This window comes from Myzus persicae, unplaced genomic scaffold (genome assembly GCF_001856785.1).
Source record: "Myzus persicae strain clone G006 unplaced genomic scaffold, MPER_G0061.0, whole genome shotgun sequence".
Lineage (NCBI taxonomy): Eukaryota > Metazoa > Arthropoda > Insecta > Hemiptera > Aphididae > Myzus > Myzus persicae.
This window is the reverse complement of record NW_019101246.1, coordinates 391,567-415,438: the sequence shown is the minus strand read 5'-3', so window position 1 is coordinate 415,438 and position 23,872 is coordinate 391,567. Positions and strand designations below refer to the sequence as shown.

At 31.5% G+C, this 23,872-nt stretch overlaps 2 protein-coding genes across 7 annotated transcripts in view; one reads left to right on the top strand and one right to left on the bottom strand.

Annotated features, from left to right (window-relative positions):
* The window catches only part of LOC111028373 (transmembrane protease serine 9-like), a 17,689-nt gene extending 10,579 nt beyond the window's left edge, over positions 1–7,110 (top strand). Inside the window, exons 2-8 of the mRNA XM_022306999.1 lie at positions 3,463–3,764; positions 4,078–4,524; positions 5,160–5,248; positions 5,327–5,462; positions 5,547–5,685; positions 5,760–5,905; positions 6,741–7,110. Coding sequence (XP_022162691.1) covers positions 3,463–3,764; positions 4,078–4,524; positions 5,160–5,248; positions 5,327–5,462; positions 5,547–5,685; positions 5,760–5,905; positions 6,741–6,896 — 1,415 coding nt within the window. The 3' untranslated portion in view covers positions 6,897–7,110. The remainder of the gene's footprint in view (positions 1–3,462; positions 3,765–4,077; positions 4,525–5,159; positions 5,249–5,326; positions 5,463–5,546; positions 5,686–5,759; positions 5,906–6,740) is intronic.
* LOC111028371 lies at positions 6,899–23,849 on the bottom strand. Of its 6 annotated transcripts, none has more exons than XM_022306996.1 (29): positions 23,636–23,849; positions 22,015–22,118; positions 20,647–20,736; positions 20,430–20,574; positions 20,098–20,206; positions 19,959–19,997; positions 19,647–19,730; positions 19,396–19,581; positions 19,111–19,235; positions 18,901–19,009; positions 18,590–18,770; positions 18,331–18,476; positions 17,523–17,768; positions 15,653–15,806; positions 13,725–13,836; positions 12,436–12,575; positions 11,791–11,915; positions 11,557–11,713; positions 11,304–11,462; positions 11,104–11,232; positions 10,740–10,824; positions 10,571–10,656; positions 10,344–10,499; positions 9,935–10,080; positions 9,638–9,868; positions 7,713–7,809; positions 7,410–7,620; positions 7,261–7,335; positions 6,899–7,194 (listed from the first exon to the last, which is right to left on the bottom strand). In XM_022306996.1, exons 3-29 carry the CDS (start codon positions 20,722–20,724, stop codon positions 7,127–7,129), a joined length of 3,579 nt encoding a protein of 1,192 aa, XP_022162688.1. In that variant the 5' UTR covers positions 20,725–20,736; positions 22,015–22,118; positions 23,636–23,849; the 3' UTR covers positions 6,899–7,126. The 6 variants fall into 6 exon arrangements, with proteins under 6 accessions (XP_022162688.1, XP_022162684.1, XP_022162686.1 ...); XM_022306992.1 differs by lacking the exon at positions 23,636–23,849 and adding an exon at positions 23,493–23,629 and having other exon boundaries at positions 7,127–7,194; XM_022306994.1 differs by lacking the exon at positions 22,015–22,118 and having other exon boundaries at positions 7,127–7,194.
* Between the last annotated feature and the right edge of the window lie 23 nt (positions 23,850–23,872).

Genomic DNA, 23,872 nt, shown 5'->3' with positions numbered 1-23,872 from the left:
TTCATACAACTTATGTCGTATATGTGCGTCTTACGAGGTCTGGCTACAATTTAAATATGAGCCTACGGCCTACCTATTATAATTATTTTATCTTTTACCCGTCTCGATTGGTTACGAATCGACGTGTGTACGCATTAAACATTAAAATATTATTGTTTGGTCGGCATAACATTAAAGTCTTAACAGAATCATTATTGGTTTCCTTTTTTGTGTTCATGTATATATGTTGTTTGATAAATTTGACAGACTGGGTCACTGGATGAATCCAGACAATGGTGGATTTGCAACCATTTTATTGGCCGGGGGAGTCCTAAATCCTAAATACAACATAATATTAACAGAAATTAGTGAGACGAGAATTCGACTATTACACAATTACACTGCACGTAGATGATATAGATAAATCTCCATTTTGAAAACACAAAAAAGACAGTATAATATACATTTATATAAATATTAAAAATTATTGACCGTCATGTTTTTTGAAAGTTATGGGGTGGTGTGATTCAATTTTTAGTAATCTTTATGGTGCAAAAAAAATTATTTTTTTTATTTAATACGCAATATGAATCATAAAAACGAAGTAAAAAATACTTTAATTTCAAATACTGGCAATCCTGGTACATAATACTACGTGCATTGCGAAGTCAGTCGCAATAGAAATTTAATCCGATACATGCATTATATTTACATTATATTATTATATTCTATATAATTATCAGTTTAAACAGTTGTTTTTGTTTTGGTTTCTTAAAGACCTACTTATACTTACATCGTAGTTACGTGTAGTCGTGTGTATATATATATATATATAGGTACAGGACTGTGTTCGACGGACGGCTTTCTATTATTTAGTATTTCTATTTATTTTCTCAGAAACCTAAATGATACAATTTATTAATAATCACACGTCATTCGATTATTACCATACAAATTCAAGTGACTGTATTTAAAAAAGAAATTTAAGAAATTATTATGTGTTATATTCGAATCGCAATATTCACTGCAGCAGACGATTAGGTGTATTTCAAATAAATATACAGACACGTCATGCACGCGTATATTAATGTCAAATTCGTATAAAAAATTCGTGCGTAGATAAACAATTTAGGTATACATTGTATGCCTAGATACAATCTACAACATGTTATTAAATCGTATCCAAAAACTGACGCCTAGCTGGACGTGAAAGATCAAAGCGCGGTCAACGCGTCTCTATATACTCGCGGCGGGTATATTATTATGTTAGGTAAGCAGTGTTTCGCGGAATTTTATTGTATCCGAAAGGCTAATATATATTATTCGTACGACGCTCGGATGACGCGATCGTGATAAAATAATTGCCATCTCGGGGGGAAGGCCCGAGAACGATTACTGTACGAGAAGTGAAAAAAAAAAAATTCGTACCCGCAAATAACACAGCTACAGGTGTAGGTACTGGATATATTATTTTCTTTTCGGATATCTAAATTACGCATTTACACATTATGGCGTATAAAGTAAATGTTATTATGTATGCCACCTGTATCGTTCGCCGGAAGCGACTTCGTGTTTCGATTAAGCCGCGTGGCGCTATATATACATATATATATATATATATATATAATAATACGCAGCGACTCACGACGGTGGTCCGTTTTTGCATGATTAATCGGACTGCCGCTGGGTCATTAGCCCAGCATCATTGTATTAAAACATTACTGCACCCTGCAATCATCGTTCATTAAATTCGCGAATGTTGGGAAAAACACTTGCCATATCACAGTCACCTGTACCTAATAGATAAAATATGCGACAACACGTCGTACATTATATACTCTTGTGTACAAAATACAAAGCAATAATTGATAAAAAAAAAAATATTAAAAAACCATTATAATACCATTCATAATATATATACTATCTAGTGTTTATAAGGGACTAACGGGAGACTGATACATCTCCCATAAAAAATCAAGTCCTCTCCAAGTCCAATATCATTGATTTTAAATCAAAAAAAAATATTTGGGCTAATTATAGTCACTAAAAATGATTTTTCGATGAGGCGAAAAAAAAATTGGTTATGAACTTATACAGGTATATAATATAATATATATTATAAAATATATTATGTATGACTGTAACTAAAAATTTGCTATTCTCGATATTGAATGAGACGTTAACAGTATTTTAAAAAATGAAGAAATATATAATTTAAAAGATTGAAAATGTGTATTAAAATAAAATTTTAATTTGGTTAATTAAATCGTATAATATACCTAGTATTACCTAGATATTAATTATTTATCCTACTTGAAATATTTATTATAAAAAACTTCGTAGAAGCGGTATAGGGTAAAATGGAAATGGTCGAATAGATAAATAAAGAAAAAATATAAGGGCGATGGCTTATACCCCAGAAAATAAAACTAGTCCTTGTTGCGCTACTGAAATTAATCGTTATGTTCTGAAACGACAGAGTAACCCTTGTATAGTGTTTGTTTAATAATAATAATGCATTCATTATTATTTATTACAATGTACTGTGTACATTATAAATGATATTCTATTATGGGAGTTTAGCCGGATTTGAAATTGTCACAACAGCCGAACAAAATTAGACCACTCGTCTAAATAAATAAATAAATAAAGTAACAAAATCCAGTATAATATTATGTTTACCTTTATGATATTATAATAGTCGTGAGTAGGTATTATTATTATTATTTTAGTAAGGCCGCGGAGGTCACCTACGATTTTCTATAATTATTTTATCCGTCCTATTCCCACTAATGGAATCGGGATCGAGATTAACACTTAATGTATTATAAATTATAATAATTTAATAACAATATTCTCCTAATAGATTATAAAAAAAACGTAGTAACGAACGTCGTCATAAAGGCTTTTATTATTGCACGCGTCACCGGGCTTAGCTTATTTATATACAGCTAGGTTGGTATGTACTATGTACAATGTATTATATGTATCGTATGTATACTATATACGCGTCTCGAACCGGTCTCGAATCTCGATAACACAAAGTGCGCTGCAGACTTATCTTAAAATATTATATTATTATTTAATGTCATCGTGAACCATATTTCTGTACACTTGCGTGTAAACGTGTAATTCTATTTATTATTATTATTATTATTATTATAGGTGTAGCAGACGTCCCGTATGATATAAATTATTGATGAATATTTGTGATAAAATATAACGACAGTTCAGTCAGGTTGACGTGTGTGTTGAATACACAATATTATCATACTTAGGTATATATTTTGTAGTATGAATCCCACTGCAGGCGTTCTCATATCGAGTATATAATATTATGTAATGATCGTTGTCGAGCAACATCTGCAGAGGGCCCGCGTTTTCCACGTCCGTGCGCGCAGACTCGAATAACTTTCGGAATTTAAAAATGAAATCACAAGAAGTTGGAATTTTCGTACTCATAATAATTGTCTATAATTGCAGCGTATCCCGCGGACGAGAGCCACGACATCAATCACCGCCATGGTACGATGATGAGCACCGCTGTTGATAGCAGCCCCCGAAGCGGCGACGAGATCGGTGCCAACAGGGCGGCGAGAACGAAAAGACAGGGTTCGTGGACGATGGTGTCCGGCCCGTGTCTGACGGGCCGAGGCACGTTGGGCAAGTGCACGAGTTTTCGGGCGTGCTATCCGTACATCAAGACGCCAAACTTTCAGTACTGGGACTCGTGGATGGCGGGAATGTACGACACGTGCACTTATATAAGTGTCGACCACAAACAGGTGAATATACGGTATAAATGTATAATACAATATACAATACTATACAATGGCGTGAAGCAATGTACCTATAACAAATTGGCAAATTCACGTCGATGCACCGAAATTTACGGAATTATAAAAATGTTGTTTTACAACTTCGATTATCGCTTTAAATGATAAAATGGTAAAATACTATAATATTATGCATTATAATTATAACGTTATATTTTGAGTTTTGTATTTTGTACTTTCAAAAATAAAATAAAGCCGACTAATAAAAACGTATGCCCATCACAAACAGTATTACAATAACCTTATCTCGATCGGCATTTAGATGTTTGGCGTGTGCTGCGATCACCCGAGCTTCATCGGAGAGAGCCACAACGAAGAAGGAATGAGACCACCCCCGTCGATGGTAATGCCACCGAATTGGCCACCACCTTTGCCAACGCATCCTCCGGACCACACTATTCCTCCAATTCCTACACATCCTCCACAGACGGCACCACCAATGAAGCCACAGCCTCCACAGCAACCGACTATACCACCATGGCCTCCACAGCAACCATCGATACCATCATGGCCGCCATACGATCATCAAAATGTCACTACTACTACCCCGCATAACAAACCTACTACCACAACCACCACCAGTACCACACCAGCTTATGTTGACAATGATGGAGGGTACGATTATCAATGTGGGCTGAAGAACGGTCCTCAAGATCAAGAGAGAATCGTCGGTGGTCAAAACGCGGACCCCGGAGAATGGCCATGGATTGTAAGTATACATATTATAGCCTATAGGTAGTATGTATAGTAAACAATGTGTTTACGCGTGTAATGTATGTATTATATCGTCCACAAATGTCACGGTAAAATATCTTTTATGTTCATTGGAAATCGATGAAACTAGGTCAATCTGCAAAGTAGTCTACACGCTCATAAGCTTAAGCTTGATAACCTATAAGTAGCCACGTAGGTATCTATATTATAATCTATACATTTCCGATGTCCATCGCATGCACGGCACGATAATGTCTTAATATCAATCGAAATAGAGAGATCATCTATAATGTGATGATGTACATATTATAGAATTGCAAAACACCATGATAATATGCTCTAATAATAATAAATATAATTGTTTGACATTGTAATCTTGTCTATTATATTACAGCTCAACACTCGGTAGTATTGTTACTCCGGTGTATAATTTTTCGGTTTGCCATATTATTATAGATCCATAGTTAGATAATGATTTCTGCGAGTATCTGCACACTTACACATAATTTATAGTGAATACAAATCTAAAACGACAATGGTTCGTGCTGTTCTCACTGTTGTTGTTGGTATCCATATAGGTAGGTACCTAAATTAAGTGCTCAATATAAAGGTGCTTGTAAACAATTTTAGGTAGCTATATTCAATGCAGGCAGACATTTTTGCGGAGGATCTCTAATCGATGACACACACGTGTTGACGGCAGCACATTGCGTTGCTCAGTAAGTATATATTGACATGCAGGATCAAATGTTTTTAAACATCTGATATCATCTTGATATTCTGAAATTGGATTGCAGCATGAATTCGTGGGACGTAGCTCGTTTGACAGCAAATCTTGGAGACTACAATATCAAAAGCAAAGCTGACGTGAAACATTTAGAGAGAAAAATCAAAAGAGTCGTTCGGCACAAAGGTTTTGACCAAAGAACTCTGGTTTGTAAAACGTTGAATATATCCTATAATAGTAAGAATAACATTTACTTGCGTCCGATAACCCATATTGTATTTTAACCTCAGTACAACGATATCGCGCTCTTGACTCTGGATAAACCGGTGAAGTTTGATAAACAAATACACCCAATATGTTTGCCAACGGGCAGATCTATGTACGCGGGACAGACGGCCACAGTCATCGGCTGGGGCAGCTTGAAAGAGAGTGAGTTTCGGAGAAGGGGGAGGTGTAACAATTTTTGAGATTGAAAATCAACCCGGTGTGTTGTCTGTTTTCAGGTGGTCCGCAACCGGCGGTTCTGCAGAAGGTCACCGTACCAGTGTGGACAAATCAGGAGTGCAAGTACAAGTACGGAAACGCGGCCCCTGGCGGGATCGTAGACCACTTCTTATGTGCGGGCAAAGCAGCAAGAGACTCTTGCAGTGTAAGTATAATTAATAATTTCTATGTAACATTCTTTATAATATTGCCATCCTTTTTAAACTACGAGTATTTATGGGCATAAGATACGTTCGTATATTTTATACAATTTCGTTTTTAAAAAATGTTTTTGTTAGATCGAAATGCTCGAAAATTGAATACAAAGTTCATCATAAGTAGTTATAATAGTGGTTGAGAAGATTAAAGATCCATCCATATGATTTTTTATAAGGATTTAAAGTTGACATTTTGACAAAATTTATCAAAATCTCGAAAATTTTCTAATTATTTTGTAGTTAAATTTTTTTTAAATATTCAATTTTTATAGATAAGGAGTGAAAATTAAAAACGAGAAATGTCATAAATTTTTCATACTGTAACCAACAAATCTAAAAAATATATGAACACAGTTCTATTTTATAGACATTTTAAGTTCAAATTTGGACGACATTTTGACACATATTAAAACCAAAAATGAGGGTTTTAGTTATTTTTTTGTAATTAAAAAATATTATTTGTGAGTACATGAAACTTTAAGAGTATTAATATATTTTATACACACAATGACATTTTCAAATGTAATTTTTTTGGCAAAAATGAATTTAACCTCTAGTACCATAGTACCTAAAATAGTAAAATAAATTACTTTCACCACAACAATATCATCAAATATGCTTATTAAAATAATAGGCTGACAGACCGTCATCGCTCGGAATCGTTTTTCGTATACGGTGGTTTTATATCTTTGAATTGAAATTTAACACATCCATTACAGTGACTCTCTAGATACTTAATTTACAGCAGAACGTTTAACCCTCTTTTTATTTTTGTTAAAACAGGGCGACAGCGGAGGTCCTTTGATGCTCAACGATGGTAAATGGACCCAGGTGGGTATCGTCAGTTGGGGAATAGGATGCGGAAAAGGCCAGTACCCGGGAGTATACACCAGAGTTACAAGTTTCATGAACTGGATTACAAAAAACTTGAAAACGTAAATTGATATAAGCATAGTATTATACTTACCGTTAATAATTGTGTTTCGGTAAATTATATATATTTATATTATTTTATTTTGTACATATTTAAGTTAGTATTAATAATTATATTTTTTATAATCTTATGTTCTTTACACTTTTTGTATTGTTCTCAATTTATTTTATTTTATATTTTACTTAAAAATTAAATGATATACATAAATATGAATTATTATATGATGGATGTAATCTCAATTCGTTATAATGCTGTCGCCTTTACTGACGAATCCTTTTTCGGAATCTAGAATTACCATATCACCTGAAATTCAAAATTTAATCCTCGTTTCAAATCTCGAAATTGTTATTGTTTTATTTTTCGTCTTACCCGTTTTGAAGTATTTTTTGACATTTTGTACTCCTACAAGACAGGGTAACCCGTATTCTCTGGCGACAACGGCTCCTATATACAAACGCGATAATAATTGTGATTAATATTGTACGTAGGATTTACATTATTTTGTTTTAATTGCACACCGTGAGATATTACACCACCGATCTCCGTGATTAAACCGGAAATAATCGGAAAATATGGTGACCAAGCTATGTCGACAGATTTCACGATCAAAATGTCTCCCGTCCGCAAGCAACGCGCGTCTTCGATGTGCTCTAGTACACACGCACGGTTTTTAACCCGTCCAGGAAACACGGAACAACCTTTAAACCGTGTAGAACTGTTAACAGATTCCTATACATGGAGTTGTAATTAAAACAAATATAAGTACAATTTGGAAGGATTAAATAAACGGATCAAATATATAATATTATAGTATAATCAACCTCGTCTAAAAATGTTCTAGGAACAGGTGGTCCGTAACACACGTCGTCAAACTGCAACAAGATCCAATCGGGCCACAATTTACGTCTTTTCGTTGCTCTATAAAATTAAACAAATTTGTAAGAAAAAAAACCAAATATGCGAATGACGCATTATTAATACTGTTAAGAGAAGCTTATAACTTATAAGGATTAAAAATACAATTCGTCGACATATTTACTAGGTATTTATCATAGATTATAAATACTATTATTAGGTTGCAACCAAAAACCGCACATTTTTTCGACTCTAAAAAGGTCGATAAGCAAAAATCACACACTTTATTGGTTCATTGTATAGCTAATTACCGCACATTATTTGTAATCTACAGCAGCGTTTCCCAAACTGTGGTCCGCGGACCCCTAGGGGTCCGCACGTATACCGGAGGGGGTCCGCGAACGTAAATTAAAAATTTACAAAGTATACCTATCCATAAAACGAAAATAATGATGCAATATTCGTATTACATGGGAAATACTGTTGATAATAAATACATTGTTGAAATAGTTATCGTTGAAAAGCAATTAAGATTAGTTACTAAATATGCAAATCTTTTCAATAATTTTGAATGGCTCTGTACAGTGGCCTATTTGGCTGATATTTTTAATTCTCTGAACTCATTAAATATTAGTTTACAAGGGAAAGAAGACAATATTTTTCACACGGAGGATAACATTGAAGCTATGGAGAAAACGTGCCCTTCAAAACAATTTTAACCACTTTCCAACTCTTTATGCATTTATAGAATCATCCGATGAAGTTTTTCCTCAGGACACAAAAGATATAATTATTGAACACCTCCAAATTTTGAAACATTCATTTCGAAAATATTTTCCAGTTCCTGACAAAAATAAAAATTGGGTAGTAGACCCTTTTAATGCAGATGTCCCTGATATAACTGGTTTAACAACAACACAAGATAATCAATTAATCGAAATATCCAGTAATTCTAATTTAAAAAGGGTTTTCAAAGAATCTTCTTTGTCTTCTTTTTGGTTGAGTATAAGACAAGACTATCCAGAAATATCGGACTCAGCACTAAGGCCATTGATGCTTTTTTCAACAACTTATCTCTGTGAAAAAGGATTTTCAGCTTATGTGTACACTAAAAATAAATATAGAAATCGATTAAATATAGAATCAGATTTACGTATTCAACTTTCTAATATAGATCCTAAAATACCAGATTTAGTATTAAAGAAACAACACCATCCATCACATTAAACGCATTAATTATTTATTATAAAAATAATATATCTATTTATCCATTTTTTTTTATTAATTCAATTTTTCATTATAAACATATGTGTATTTAATTTTAAAAATAAAGCAAACAATTTAGTATTATTATTTATTATTGCTTTAATTTAAATTTTTATTTAGGGGTCCGCGATCTTTTTTATTTTCTCTAAGGGGGTCCGGCAGAGAAAAAGTTTGGGAAACGCTGATCTACAGTATAGACTCCAAATGTATTCCTAATTTTGAAAACTTTTCCCAAGTTTATCAAATGATTTGGAAAAAAGCACTAAATAGTAAATATCGATTTAAATTGCTACCCAAAATTAAAAAAATACTTATATTTACAAATAACTAATAAGATAAGTCTGTTATTATAACACGTAAAAAATATTAGAATTCTTGTATAATTATGGTGAAGAGTACTGGGTTGACGGTTATTTCTTTTATATTGTTTTATTTAAATAAACAAATAAATTATACATTATATTACATTTATTTTTAAATGTAATGAAATATTTTCGGTTTTTGGATACAACAACCTTAAACAATGAGGGGTTCTGTCATGTATTTTCTTTAAAGTCTGTGGTTATTGGATTTGACGTATAATTATAGTATTTATAATCAATGGTATTATATTTAAAACACTTACTTGTGCACTATTTCGGGACAATTATTGCTACCACACATCTTTCTTACTTCGTACTGGGACATGAAAAATATTAGTTTCGAATCCGGTATTCTTCCTTCAGCCACCAGTTTATCGCCGAGTTTTCGATAGCCTAATCTCAGCTTGTGAGTGATCTGCACCAACATATCTTTTGATTGTTCTCTGTATGAAATACTTTGACGATATTTCTTTAATAAGTAATCGAATATAATTCTAATGGAACAAAAAATAAATTTTAAATTCAGCATTTCATAAATGTCTTTAACTAATTAAAAATACTTTTTAATATATCCTCTTGAAACAGTACTAGAATTGATGTCTGTTGGTTTTTTATCGGATTGACGATGTTCGTACAATATTAAAGATTGGAGGCACGAAAACAATCGGTTGCGATCGGTCGACCATGTTTCTGAACCAAAATCTAACTATAAAATCAGTAAAAAAATAGTTGATTCTTAAGGCTAACAGGAGTGATAATGATTAAAAAATAAATTTAATATAATGTAAGAAAATCGATATGTAATGAAAATTGAATATAATTTTTTTCATTATCAAACTATTTTATACATACCTATAATATTGATGGTTAAATCATAAAGTTTTAGCTTAATACAAGATCTTTCATTTTCATTTTTGCATAAATAACTATTATGAGTGTACAAGTGTACTTAGTAAGTATAAGTCAAACCTCTTGGACACCACGGTGTCCATATTTTTTAATGAAATCTTCCACTTGGGCATAACCTTTCTCACAATTCAATTTTAACCAGTCGTTACAGTTTTCAACGGGCAAATCGCAAAATTCTTTTTTTGAAGACATTTCGGAAACGATGGCAGCAATAGTCTAAAAAAATAATCGAGTATTTTAATTAAAAAATATATCACAATATTATATAATATGCTCATAGACTTTACTTGAATATCTTTTAGAATTGAAACGTTTATTATGTCTGGTGTATCAATTGAGGCCGCTAAATCAGATAACGTGTCGATTGGAGAGTCTAAAAATTCAAATCTCAATAGTTTTTAATCTATATTAAAAATTGTATTTGTGGAAAAAGTGGCAATAATTAAATAAGCTTACCTTTATTGAAATCTAGTCCTAATATTGCTAACAATGTATGTGATATGATATTATTCGTGCTCGACGCCACGTGACAAAAAGTGACCTTTAATCAAGTCGTTCAAAAAATAATATTTAAGCTTATAATATATTAATATACAATGGTACCTATATATCTGTATATTTTAAATAAAGGCAGCGTTAAGGTAGTTGCTTTTGGTAATTAAATTTCATTAAGAATTTTTTTCAAAGTTGTAATTAAATTACTTTTTAAATATTTATTTAGTCAAGTTTGGTGGAGTTCAAAAAACAAACTTCATTACAATTAAATTATTTCCCAAGACTGTAATAAGAGTATTAGTTTATTGAATGTATATTATAATACCTTTTCTAAAACATCCACAACGCTATTGATATTGTTTAAAAGATCCAACGCCGTGTCTGATTGTTCTATGTTTACACTACAAATCAATTTGTGTGTTTCGTTTATTCGCGATTCAAGATAAAGTGTTTCCTAAACGATATTTTATGAGTTTCTCAATTCATTTTTACATATAATCTATAATATACAAAATAAATACCTACCTTAAATGTAGAAATAGATTTCAAAATTTTTTTTAACGCAGAACTGCGATTTTTCAATAATATTTTCTCCCAGATTTCACTTGTTAAGAAACATTTTCCGGCTATCGAATACTCAATTATCTTAACATATACGCTGCCAGGTTCTAAATCTTGGAACATCTTTCATAAAAATAGATAGACGATAAATCAATATAATAGGTATGGCAAATGAGTTACATTTTTATAACGTTTGTGTTTGTATATTGGTACTTACTTGACATACGTTAAGACACATGTTGTTGTGCGTGTAGGACAACTGTTTGTTGCGATAGATCTCAGTGGGCTCTCCTTCGGTCAATTTAAACAGTGGATACATCGGAAAAAAATCCAAAGTCAACGATAAAGTGTGCATAGGGTTGGGGTAGACTTCTCTGAAATTGGACAAATTACTGTGTTAATTTGTTAACCTACTGGATTCTGTAGCAATGTAATTGCTCTGCGATCTAACTTCACATTGTAAAACATAATCACGTCGTCGCTCGTAAATGGCGTGTCAAATTCATGTGTAATTTCATCGTTACTCCAAGCGAATATGGACGTGATCGGTCTCGACTGGAGAAGGTAAACTCGATCCTGAAGGCGGAAGGCGATAATTAACAGATGTTTATACACCTAAGAACGCTTTAAACTATATTTTTTTGAACAAGTTAACCGTTCAGTAAATAGTTAGGTATATCTGTAGGTGCACAGTAATAATAAATTGATAATCATGTATTCATATTTTACTCGTAATTTTTAAACTCATAATATACGAGTATAATTATATTATAATAACGTTAATTTTGAGTTTATAAGACTCTATACGATATCTACGTATATACTGCGAAGTGCAGAGTGCAACCAGGTTTATTTTAATGTACTTTAAATTTCAAACGATGTTCACCTATTACAATAATTAGTACATTTCGAAACCTATTTTTTTTTAATATAAAACTTTTTTATGTAAAGTAAAAGCAATAAAAACATTTTAAAAAGTATTTATGAAAATCAAAATGGAAAATTGTACAACCCTTTAAACATCAGACCCATGGTCGAAGTTGAGCTTCGTATAAAAAATTAAGGAACAGTAAAATAATATATGCAAAATTAATACCTCTACAGCCGCCCACTCAATGTCCTGCGGTGAACCAAACACGCCTTCCACTTGGACGCAGATGTCAGCCAACTTTTTTGCCAAATTATCGGAAATACACTGCAGCGGTTTTGCATCACCATCATTTTCAACGCTGAAATCTGTAGTTGGTATACACGTTATAATTGTTATTATTCTTATTACTTATTAGTTATTAGTTATTAGCTATTATTAATCCGGAGGAATATTTTTGGACCAGTGAAAGACAGTGAAACGGGAGAGTGGAGAATAAGAAAAAACAATGAACTGGAAAAACTGGAAAGTCTATTCAAAAAAAATAATATAGTAAACACGATTAGAAACCAAAGACTTCAATGGGCTGGACACGCTATGCAAAGCCAGAACAACTTAATGAGGATGATCATAGACGAGAACACAGCTGAAAAAAATCACTGGTGATACCTCGGTTAGGTTAGGTTAGGATACTATAAAAAAAGACATGGAGGCACTGAATACAGGACTGGATTGGAAAGTACGAGCGCTGGATAGGGAAGGCTGGAAAATTGGATGTGTAACGGGATGGCCTTAATGGCCGACAAACCCCAAATAAGAAGAATTTATTATTAATGGTGGCATAATTGCACGGTGAGCCTTTAGAATTAGGCTGGACTGCAATGGGAATTGCTTATACTTACAAGTTGCAGTATAGATAGGTGATAACTAACCTAGATGAGTAATCGAACAATTTACAAGTCATAAAACTATGAAACTTTGATGATTAAAAGTATACCAAAAATCGAAGTATGAAAACATCCGAATTCGTATAGCTGCAGGTATCATACTATCTTTATAATCTGACATTTAATTTATTTAAAATTCCTAACTACATTATATAATTATTATTAGTGAGTTGGTGCGTATTAAAGTACTATTATTTATTAGTTTATTATGCATTAGTGCATTACCAATGTAGTAACTTACCTATAAAGTCTTTTCATACTATAAAATATAAATAATCTGATTTCTTATCAGTTATTGCCTTACCCAACCTAGGGTTGTTTCACATAGATGCGTATCATACGTGAAGTATCTTATTCCCAAGTTTTCAGTTACATTGGTTAAATTCATAGGAGCCACTTCGATGCACTGAACTGTATAATACATTAGATACTTTTTAAGATACCTATACGGATCAGTGCTCCGATGCTGGAGCGTTTCCCTAGACGGTATGGCATGTATTACGTATGAACTTAATAAATGAAAACTAAAAACGCACTAGAACGATACTTAAGTCAAATAAATATATTTACTAGATGTTGCCTGCATTAGTCCCGCAGAATTAGTGAAATTTTCATCGACTGCCTCGAACCGCAACCTAGAAACAACGACCTCGTGGGGTTCGACTGATCCCGATACAACGCCCTGTAAAAAGAACTATGTTATAGTTTAGGATTTTTTAGAACTTTACTTAAAGTTACAAATTTACAGTGTATGTGCATCAAGGACTAAAATTATGTGTAGTACGAGTGGACGACCCGCACTTTGTTTGGGACGAAATATCGAATGTGAAGTAATCGAGTAAGAAATTAAAAAGTAAGTATTATGTGTAGTAACCCAATGATAAAACTTAGTATACTTAATTGTTATTATTATTATTACCCATTCATTATAAAGTATAAACTTTTGATTTTGTTTAAAATTGTTTTTAATGGTGTAATGTAATAATACATTTTAAAAATAAATAATATATTTTTAGTTTAAATTATAATCGACAGTTGTCCACGGTTTCAAATGATAAAGGTAAGTATAAACAGTTTTGTACTTTTGATAACAACCACTGTACAATTAGTGATGGTTTGAGAACTGAGAAGAATATAATAAATCTATCTCAATAATGTTGGGAATATTTTATTATAATACTATGCTCGTGGTTTAGAATGCAGATTTCTATACTAACTATAGTGAGACTACGTAAGTATAGAAATAGAAGACTGTGGTTTGGAATCGACATAAATACATGGAATACAGTATATGAACACAGTATTAATTTAATACAGTTGTGGTTTTGTGGTAGTAATTTATTTTTAATATGTAAATAGGTATTAAAAAATAATAATGTATGACAATTATTAATAGTAAATAAGTATTAAATATGAAAGTTCTAAGAATCTAAGATATAACAATAAAAAAACATAAATAGGAGGACATTCTTCAGTAATAGGATAGTAACAATTTGTTATTACAGTAGAAATCACTATAACGAGCATCGCTTAGAACAAGATACTGCTTACAACAAGCAAAACGTTAGGTCCCGGCACGAGCCCAAATAATTGTATGTTAAAACATAGGTACTTCTACAACGATTATGGTTATTACGAGTTATCGTCTTAACGAGTAAAATAAAACGAACTTAACTAACGGCCTTCTGGCTACTACGAAAGTACAGGTACCTGCAAGACAAGAACTTTTGCCTATTATCTAGGTCGATTAATCATTGACATACATTATCTTTAGTTGTGCAGGTATGGATTATTTTTTAATAATAAACATTATTCCTACAAATTCTGCGATTTTAAAGTTAATACAAATTACAAATAACGTAATCGCAAAAGAATTTGGCACCTCTTCGTCGACAATTTCAACCATAATGAAGAATTGGGATACGTTGAAAAATATGTTACAAGCCACGTCACTTAATGCAAAACGACTGCGCACCAATAAATAATTGATAATAAATGTATGTCTTAATTTATAAATAACGTATAATAACGTACATACACGTATAAATTTAGTATTAATCTCGAATATAAGAAAATAAAAAAAGTCGTCTTTTTATTTTTGTATTTCCCGCTTTTAATCGGTTAGAACGAGCATTCGTTCTAACCGCATATAACGAGATATCGGTTATAACGAGAAAAAATAGTTGGCCCTTGAAACTCGTTATAACCGATTTCTACTGTATTTTTATGCCCTGGTACTAAATTTACCCCACCTTTTTGACATTTTGTTGACAAATCACTACTGACTAATCGTATTAGTGTCATTACCTTTATTTGGTGATAATAATAAAAAAAAAAAATGTAGACTGTTATTTGTTGGAAATATATTTATCGCTGTCTATAAATTTAGGTTATGACTTATGAGGGTAATATCCTCCTACAGAAAAATAAGTCTCATATAAAATGCGGAGTCTTTTTTTGTATGTATAATTACGCCTTTGGTTATTGGTCAGGCTTACCGCTTTTTCCAGACCGTAACTCGCGGCTACAGTGATCTTCCCAGGATCGCCAGTATTCGGGTCTCTGGAAAACGCCACTCCGGCCACTCCTGGACCGCTCACTTGGTCCTGTATGATCACAGCCATATCGCACATCAACGGCTGTCCGTTGTTCCTGCGAAAATATTTTATATTGTACATAGTAAAACTAGTACTAGTACTTAGTAGTAAAATTATCAGTCGTCCACTATGACGGAAGACGGAACAAAGTACTATAAAAAACCGTGGTGGTAGCGGTATTATATTATTAGTTACATTGTTTATAAATTTATAATACAAAATGTTAATTATATATAATTATTTTATTTTTAATATCAAGTCTATTTAGAGGATGTCGGTGCATTATTTGTTTTTCCTCCGACCCATGAGTAACATGGCAAATTTGCGTTTAGTAAAACCTAGTCGTTAGCTTCAATATATTAGAACGAATTGATCTGTTATCAAACTTTAATTTAAGAACATTGACTACTGTGTGATTACTTCTTACGCTGAAAATGAATAAGTATTTTGTGTTAAATTGTACTATTGGGATCAAGCAAGCTTGTGTTTATCTAAACAATAGAAAATATGACCTCAGATATATTTAAAAATGTCAATAATCAGAGTTTGAATAAATATACATTATTAAAGAAAAACATGGAGGTGATTCATGAATCATACTGGATAAATATTACATATACATATATATATTGATGTATATTCATATTTTATTAAGAGGAAGTCGCATCCGCAGGAATTGTTTCCATCTTACACACAAAGTACGAGACAAATTTCGTTCACGATAGTTTCAAATGTTTCAATTGTGTGCTATTAGTTTTGATATATTACAGTGAATTATAAAACAATACTAGAGGTCGGATTTTTATGATTTTACATATTTGTTTCTAGTCTATACAGTTAAATGGGAGTGAGCAAATCTTTACGAATCATGAAACACAGAATTCACAGGAAAAAATTTATTTTACATAAAAAAGCATATTTTAGGGGTTGGAGAATATTTAACACGTTAGAAAATATTTGAGAATATTTTTGTAATATCCGGCATATAATGAACATATTTCAGGTATACGAACACTTGGATAAATACATGTATTTCAATGTTCACAAAATGATTTATTTCTGGGTTTTAATAAAAATTAATCCCCAGGTATTCCTTATCGAATGCAATAGCACATTGGTTATTTTGTTGCTGTCATGACTATTCATCGAACAATATATAGTTATTAATTGTTATTGTACATTTAATTAAATTAAATATATTTAAAATCAAATTAATAAAAAATAAATTTAAACTGAATTTGTTTTAATATTAAAAGAATATTTTGCATATTTAAAGACATAAAACATCATATATCTGGTATTTTAAAAGAATATTTAGAGAATATATTGCTTATTTTATGTGACATAAAAACATCATATTTTAAGGTTTTTAAGAGAATATAAATTCGACCTCTAGTTATAACAATATCTGCGTTCAGTATCTCGTTGTTTTTTTAATTTTTAATTGAGTTATGACTTATGAGTATGTTAAGTATTAATATTTGAAAATGCTTATAATTCACATCAAATTTAAAATATTGTAAAAACCAATGAGAGAACACAGATAATGTCTTTACTTAAAAGTTTGATTATTGGTCAATTGACTCTAATATCAAAAATAATAGCACACGATTGAAACTAGTGAGTGAAAATTTCATATGTCGTATGGGTGTAAGACGGAGACAACACATGCGGGTGCGACGTCTTTTTAAGGGGTAAATGTAAGTGCTACAGCTCCCCCCGCGCACCAAATTAGTCCCAGAGCCCCCATGAATATATGCCAACAACGTACTTTCGGTACGTCAAAGCTCGTGCCGAGAAATTTGACGACCAACATTCTAAAACAGCCGCCGCGATGTCACAAGTACGACCGGTACAGCCTAGCATGGTGATGTATTGGCCGGCAGAGGACGTCGATTCGCCGTCCTCGAAGGTTCCAGACGAACGGACGGCATACACGCAGTGTTCGCTCACGCCGTTCGAAATCGCCTCCATCAACTCGGTGCACAGTTTCGTCGACCGCCACCGATCGTTCAACCTAAACGGAACAATGTAATATATTATTCATAATTCATATATTAATAAAACTGCAAAAAATGCAATGTTTGTGTGTGTAATCAATCCATAGCAAAGACTATAGCATTTGTGGTTATGAAAATTGGTGCTTGGGTAATCCTGTACCCGAGGGTTTGAATTTTGAAGTCAAAGTTTTAAATTTTAAAGAGGGGCTCTCGAGGGGATTTGTTGACTCACGAAAAACGAATATTCTTCTGTTCGTATAAGATTGCTATTGCAGGTTACAAAACATAAAATAGTTGTTATGATTTGAATATTGGATAAAGTTTTAGACCGGCTGTGTAATATTATGTTTGGTTAAAATACCCAAATACCGCGTATTAAAAATTTGTGCAGTTTACATTCAACGGAGATTAGGAAGGTGTAAACCCACGGATATTTAAGTTGTTACGGGCAACAACATCGTGCAGGATCAGGTAGCTATTATAATATAATGCGTATTATACACATACATATATAGTAGGTACCCATCTGTAATAGATATTTCGGAATATCAGTGAATAATTTTTTTTTTTTTTGGTTACCGTTCACAGTAATCCGCCAAATGCTCAAAATCGCTGTGCTTTGCTTTTTCGATCGCGCTGTCTAAATCGATCGACAATTCTTTATTTTCGTTTATATGTGCTCTCATTGCCACCGTTGTGATGCATATGCCATCTGGGACAATAATCTTTGAACCGGAAACAATAAATAACATACAATTATATTATAAAAACCATTCCTCATAGATTTCGTTTTCAAGAATTCAAAGTGTATGTATACGTTTACGCATGTGTAACTCACGTCTTTAATTAGACCATCAACGATTGCTTTTTTTAATTGAAACAAAGATTTTGCTTTGTTTCCTACTATATTACTGAACATGCACATCTCAGAGTCTAAGTTTACAGTTAAGCCAATTTTATGATCGTTTACAGAAATATCTTCTGCACATTTTACCATCTTGCTAGTTTTATGTACATCTCTGAAAGTCCATAACAAATTGTATTGTATATTGTTCATTTAATAAGGGTACATAAATAATATTGTTTGTATTGTTTTAAGTTTATAATACGCAGTATTGCGCAGTTAAAAACCGCTTAAAATATAATTACTTGAAACATAGAAGTATTCCTTTAAAGTCGTCTCCAAGAACAATTTCAATCGACACAGTATTTAAAACAACAGTCATTTGGCTTTTTAAACTTGAATTTAAACTGAAATCTATAGTACAAAAACATATGAAAGAATATTATGCGAATATAAGAACCAACAAAGTCTGGAGCAACGAAAGAATTGGAAAAAAATATAGAGCAGATATTCACTTTTATGATGTATTTCGATTGTCAGACTGTCGTTTTCTAAGTTTTCTTCACTCACAAAATGTATGTCATCAGGTGTGAATATTTCGTGTTCTGAAGTTGTTTTTAAATGGCCATGGCAGTTAATTCTATATTTAGGCCAATGTTTATATTACAAAACTAATTAATTTAAATAACTCATACTCATAACAAATCAACTGTATAGTATATAAACATTTTTAATTCCAATGACCCATTATAACACCGGGGGTCACAATATTATTTAAGAAACTTATAGCTATATATTACCTTTCTAATTTTTGTACGGAACAAACTATATCACTATCCATAAATCCAACAAATGCCAAGTCGTCAACTGACATATTCCACCGTCTTAATCTCATTGCACGCATGTTAATCATTTCTGTTTTACCATCTACGACCATCGAACCGGAAATTTGACCAAATTGATCGAATCCCAATAAATTGTTAATGCTAAAACCGTTAAGTAAAATTAAAATAGGTATTAGGATTTAGGATCTATATACAGAAGCATTTACTAGTCCGGATCAGTATGGTCGATTTCATGTTTGAAAAATGTATTATTTTTATCGCAGTACACTGGAAATCCGAATGCCTTCCACCTAAAAAATAATAAATAAAAATGTTTATAACTAAATATATGTGTGTTCTAAGTTTAAGCAGTTTAGCCGACCATATAATAATTACTACGACACTTTTTAAAAAAATTTTCAGGTTATTCATTTCTGATTAAAAATCTATGATTTTTTTTCTTAATAACCGTATTGACCGTATGTATATTTAAAAATAGCTATCAACCAAATTAAAAAAAAATGTTTAAAAAAACTTACAAAATATTTATCTTCAAGTGATGATAGTTCTCGCCCTTTCTGTAAAAAAAAAATATATATAAATATAATAGGATAGGTACGTTCCTACTTACGTTTTAATTTACATAGTACCTATAGGTAATATAATATATATTCTAACCTTAGACGACCACTGAATACAATTCTCCATGTTCTCATAGGTACTGTGCATTGAAATTGGAGACTGGGTGTTTTCCAACTAGAAAATTCATATGATCCTTTATCCGTTTCTAAAAGAAACAAAAGCAAGAAATATGTATACTATTATTTTTGTTGGCTTATTAGTTTGGTATTATTATAGTCAGGTAACAATCAGTGAAATTTCTTTAGAAAATAAAACAAATTCCTTATATAATAAGCTTAAGCGATTCAACTATAATAGATAATCCATCCAAATTTGAGACATGTAATTTATTTAATGTAAATTAAGATAAGTATTAAGTATATAGATACCTTGATTTGTGAGTTCAAGTCCGGTAGGATCTCGAATGAGTATTAAAGAGTTCGATTGTTTTAGTTTATAATTTTGATTAACGCACAATATAATCATATTTCCTATTTTGTCAGCACCAAAAAATACCATTACATCTTGAACCTCCTACACAAACATACGATTTAGGTAATTAGTATTTTATACTTAGGGCATAATTATAAAATAGAAACGTCTCACATTATTTCGTTCGTGATCCAATGAAATATCTGTTACTGTAGGTGAATAAAAACATAATCGTTGTCGAAAATTGTCCATCTTTTATTAGTTCTGAAAAAATATAAATAAAAGTAATCTTGTTGGTATCTAAATCTATAGATATTGCATTTATTAATAAATAATAACCATTAAGACATTTCTTAAATTTTGTTAAAATAATTAAATTTGTATGAACACTTTTTCATTCCCTCTATACCCTATAAATAACATTGACGATTTTTTTCTCAAATACTTTTTAGACTAAAATCATGCTTACAAGCATCCAATATGACAAAAGGTAGATATATAGTAAAACATAATTTCTAATATTGCCTAATCTCAGTTATTAATTGTAGAATTTTGCTGCTATGGTGCAGAAATAAGATGACTGGTGAGAATTAATCTATCTAGCGGTGTGTGATAATTGTATGTATTTTCTTAAAGGGTATTTATTAGGTAATAAATGATTCGCGAAAAGAAACGATTTGATTCAAAAAGTGTGACGGAACTATAACATTTTTTATTTTTTTGAACTTGTTTGAGTAAACGTTGCTTTGTGATGTATCAAAATAATAAGAGTTTTTAATAAAGAAAAATTCAATTGTAAAAATATGTTCCTACATAATTTTTTATATTTATAATATATTAATATTGCATCGTAGTAATATAATATAGATTGTATCAATGAATAAATTGTGTATAGTATTATAAATGTAAAAAATTGATTTTTTGGAATTGGTAGGATTCTTTCATGCCTAACATTATGTAATTGTTTTCAAACATTCTGGAGAATAAATAAAGCATAATATTAATAAGCACGGCGATAGATAGATATAAAGCCGGAAATAATAAGTCTCAAGTGTCAATTATGAAAATTGAAAGCAGAATGTTATCAGTTGTATTAGTCAATGATAAGATGACATACAATCTCGCCCACTCACATCATTGTTTATTTTTTATGTTTCCCGCGGTTTCGACAACAAAGCACAACGCACAACGATACTTAACAAATTACTCTAGTACGCCGGTACTTGAGCAAATATTTTTAGTTCCTCGAAACATATTATAGTGCTATAGCTGTTTAGCTATGAATTTACACATTATAGATGAAGCTCTAGCCAATATTATAATACAGTAATATTCTCAAATAAGACAGATATTACACATTGGCTAATCATAGGGAAATTCGTAGATTTTTCAACAAATTAGGCATATTTTGGTAAATTATACCAGAATAATATTTTTGAACATAATATATATTAATCATAAAAACTATCACTTTATTAGGTTGAATTTTTTGTTAGGTATAAATATTAAATACTATTATTACTTATTTAGTTGATAACTCACTGAAAACACAGGTGTTGTAGGTAGGTAGTCAATATAACAAGACGTGCACGTAATATAATACAATTATTCTAATGTACACTTATAACGATAAATCGATGACGACACTAATAAATGATTTAAAAATAGTTATAACAAATAATTTAATGATTACTTAATGAACAATTATTATGTTTTCACTTAACAAAAAATAACCCGACAAACGTATACAATAGGTATATATTAGTTACCTATACACAGTATACTAGTATAGGTACATATTCTATCTATAAAGGTTAGGTTACGGTTACCCATATACTTGTGGAATGTTTTTAGAAAAAATTTAAGCCACAATCTCGGCGATAACTATTACTGTACATGAAGACGTTTGGTAGGTATATAATTGTCGGGAATCCAGTTCTCGACGATTTTGAGTCAGCATTAAATTTATAAAAAAAACACTGAACACGAATTATTTAAATTATTGTATACTGCCCCACTATTATATTGTACAGTCTACATAGGTACTTTGAGAAACTACATAAGCTAATCGTCGTTTGGTAAGGTAAATACATTAAACATGAGTGGACAAATATGTGTAATCGAATTTTGAGAGATGCATTAATTTCAAAGTGCTTACAGATAAAAAAAAAATCGGACATTTAAATAATAAAACAAAAACTCATTTTCCTACTCTCTTTATGTAGCACAGGCAATAAGATTAGATACCATTGTTTGAGTCCATGCATTAATGCATTAAGTTACGTATTTTATCAAGCTGTCGAAAACAACATAAAAATATGTTATTGAATTTATAATATTGACTAGGTAAGTCATAGGTACCCATGTTCTATATAGCTGCAGTTTTTGACTTGGAAGGGCATTACATATTTAAATGAGAGAGACTCGTATAGGATTTTGCTGGTCTGTTCAAATACCTTCAAAAAATATATTACTTTATGTAATATAATATTACATGATACATTCATAATTTTTTTCTCACTCACTTACCTACATTTAATACACGTCATTATAATACATCTACCTATTAATAAAATAAAAAAATATTTTTACTATATTTTTATAATTTTTATAATTTTGGTGTTTTATTGAAGAACATACATTTTAGTTATTTCGTTGTAATTTAAAATTACTGTTCGTGGGAAGGTACTTAATTTTAGAAGCATATCATTATATTTTATAAACACAATGTCATTTTTAAATGTTGTTTTTTTAAGGAAGATTTTAAGATACCGGCATTAGTTACCTATTCCATTTTAGGCGTCTGTAGGGAGGATTACTTCTCAAATCCTAAAAACTGAATAGTTATTTAATAAAAATCGAAAAATTCGTATTCACATCCACACTCCGCAGACAAACAGAATAAATTAAAATAGGGCTCATGTATGGCACATTTGTATTTCAATGACATGGGCACCTTAACCTTTCCCCCCCCCCATCGTGCTACTCATAACAAATGCAAGAACGATTTTATGATGTACCTGCAGGTGGATCAATTTAATGTCGACTCTCGGTCATAACTGACATTTTTACGTACGATCGGTTGAACGTTAAAATATAACAGAATCTCAACTGTAAATCCTAACATATACAAATTGTATGATTTAAAAAATATGATACGAACTAGGTCGGTGACTGGAACACGGCCATAAATACTTTGGTTGCGTTACGGTCTGAAGTATTAGTAGGTACTTAGTAGCCACTAATCTATAGAAAATATATTAAATGCACACGATGTAGTCATGTCGTAGAGAAGATCGGCTTCTTCTCCACATCACACTATCACGGGACAGTCGTGATAAAATATTTAAATGGTAGGCGGTAGTCGGGTAGCCAGTAGCCAAAGAAAAACGGAGACCGG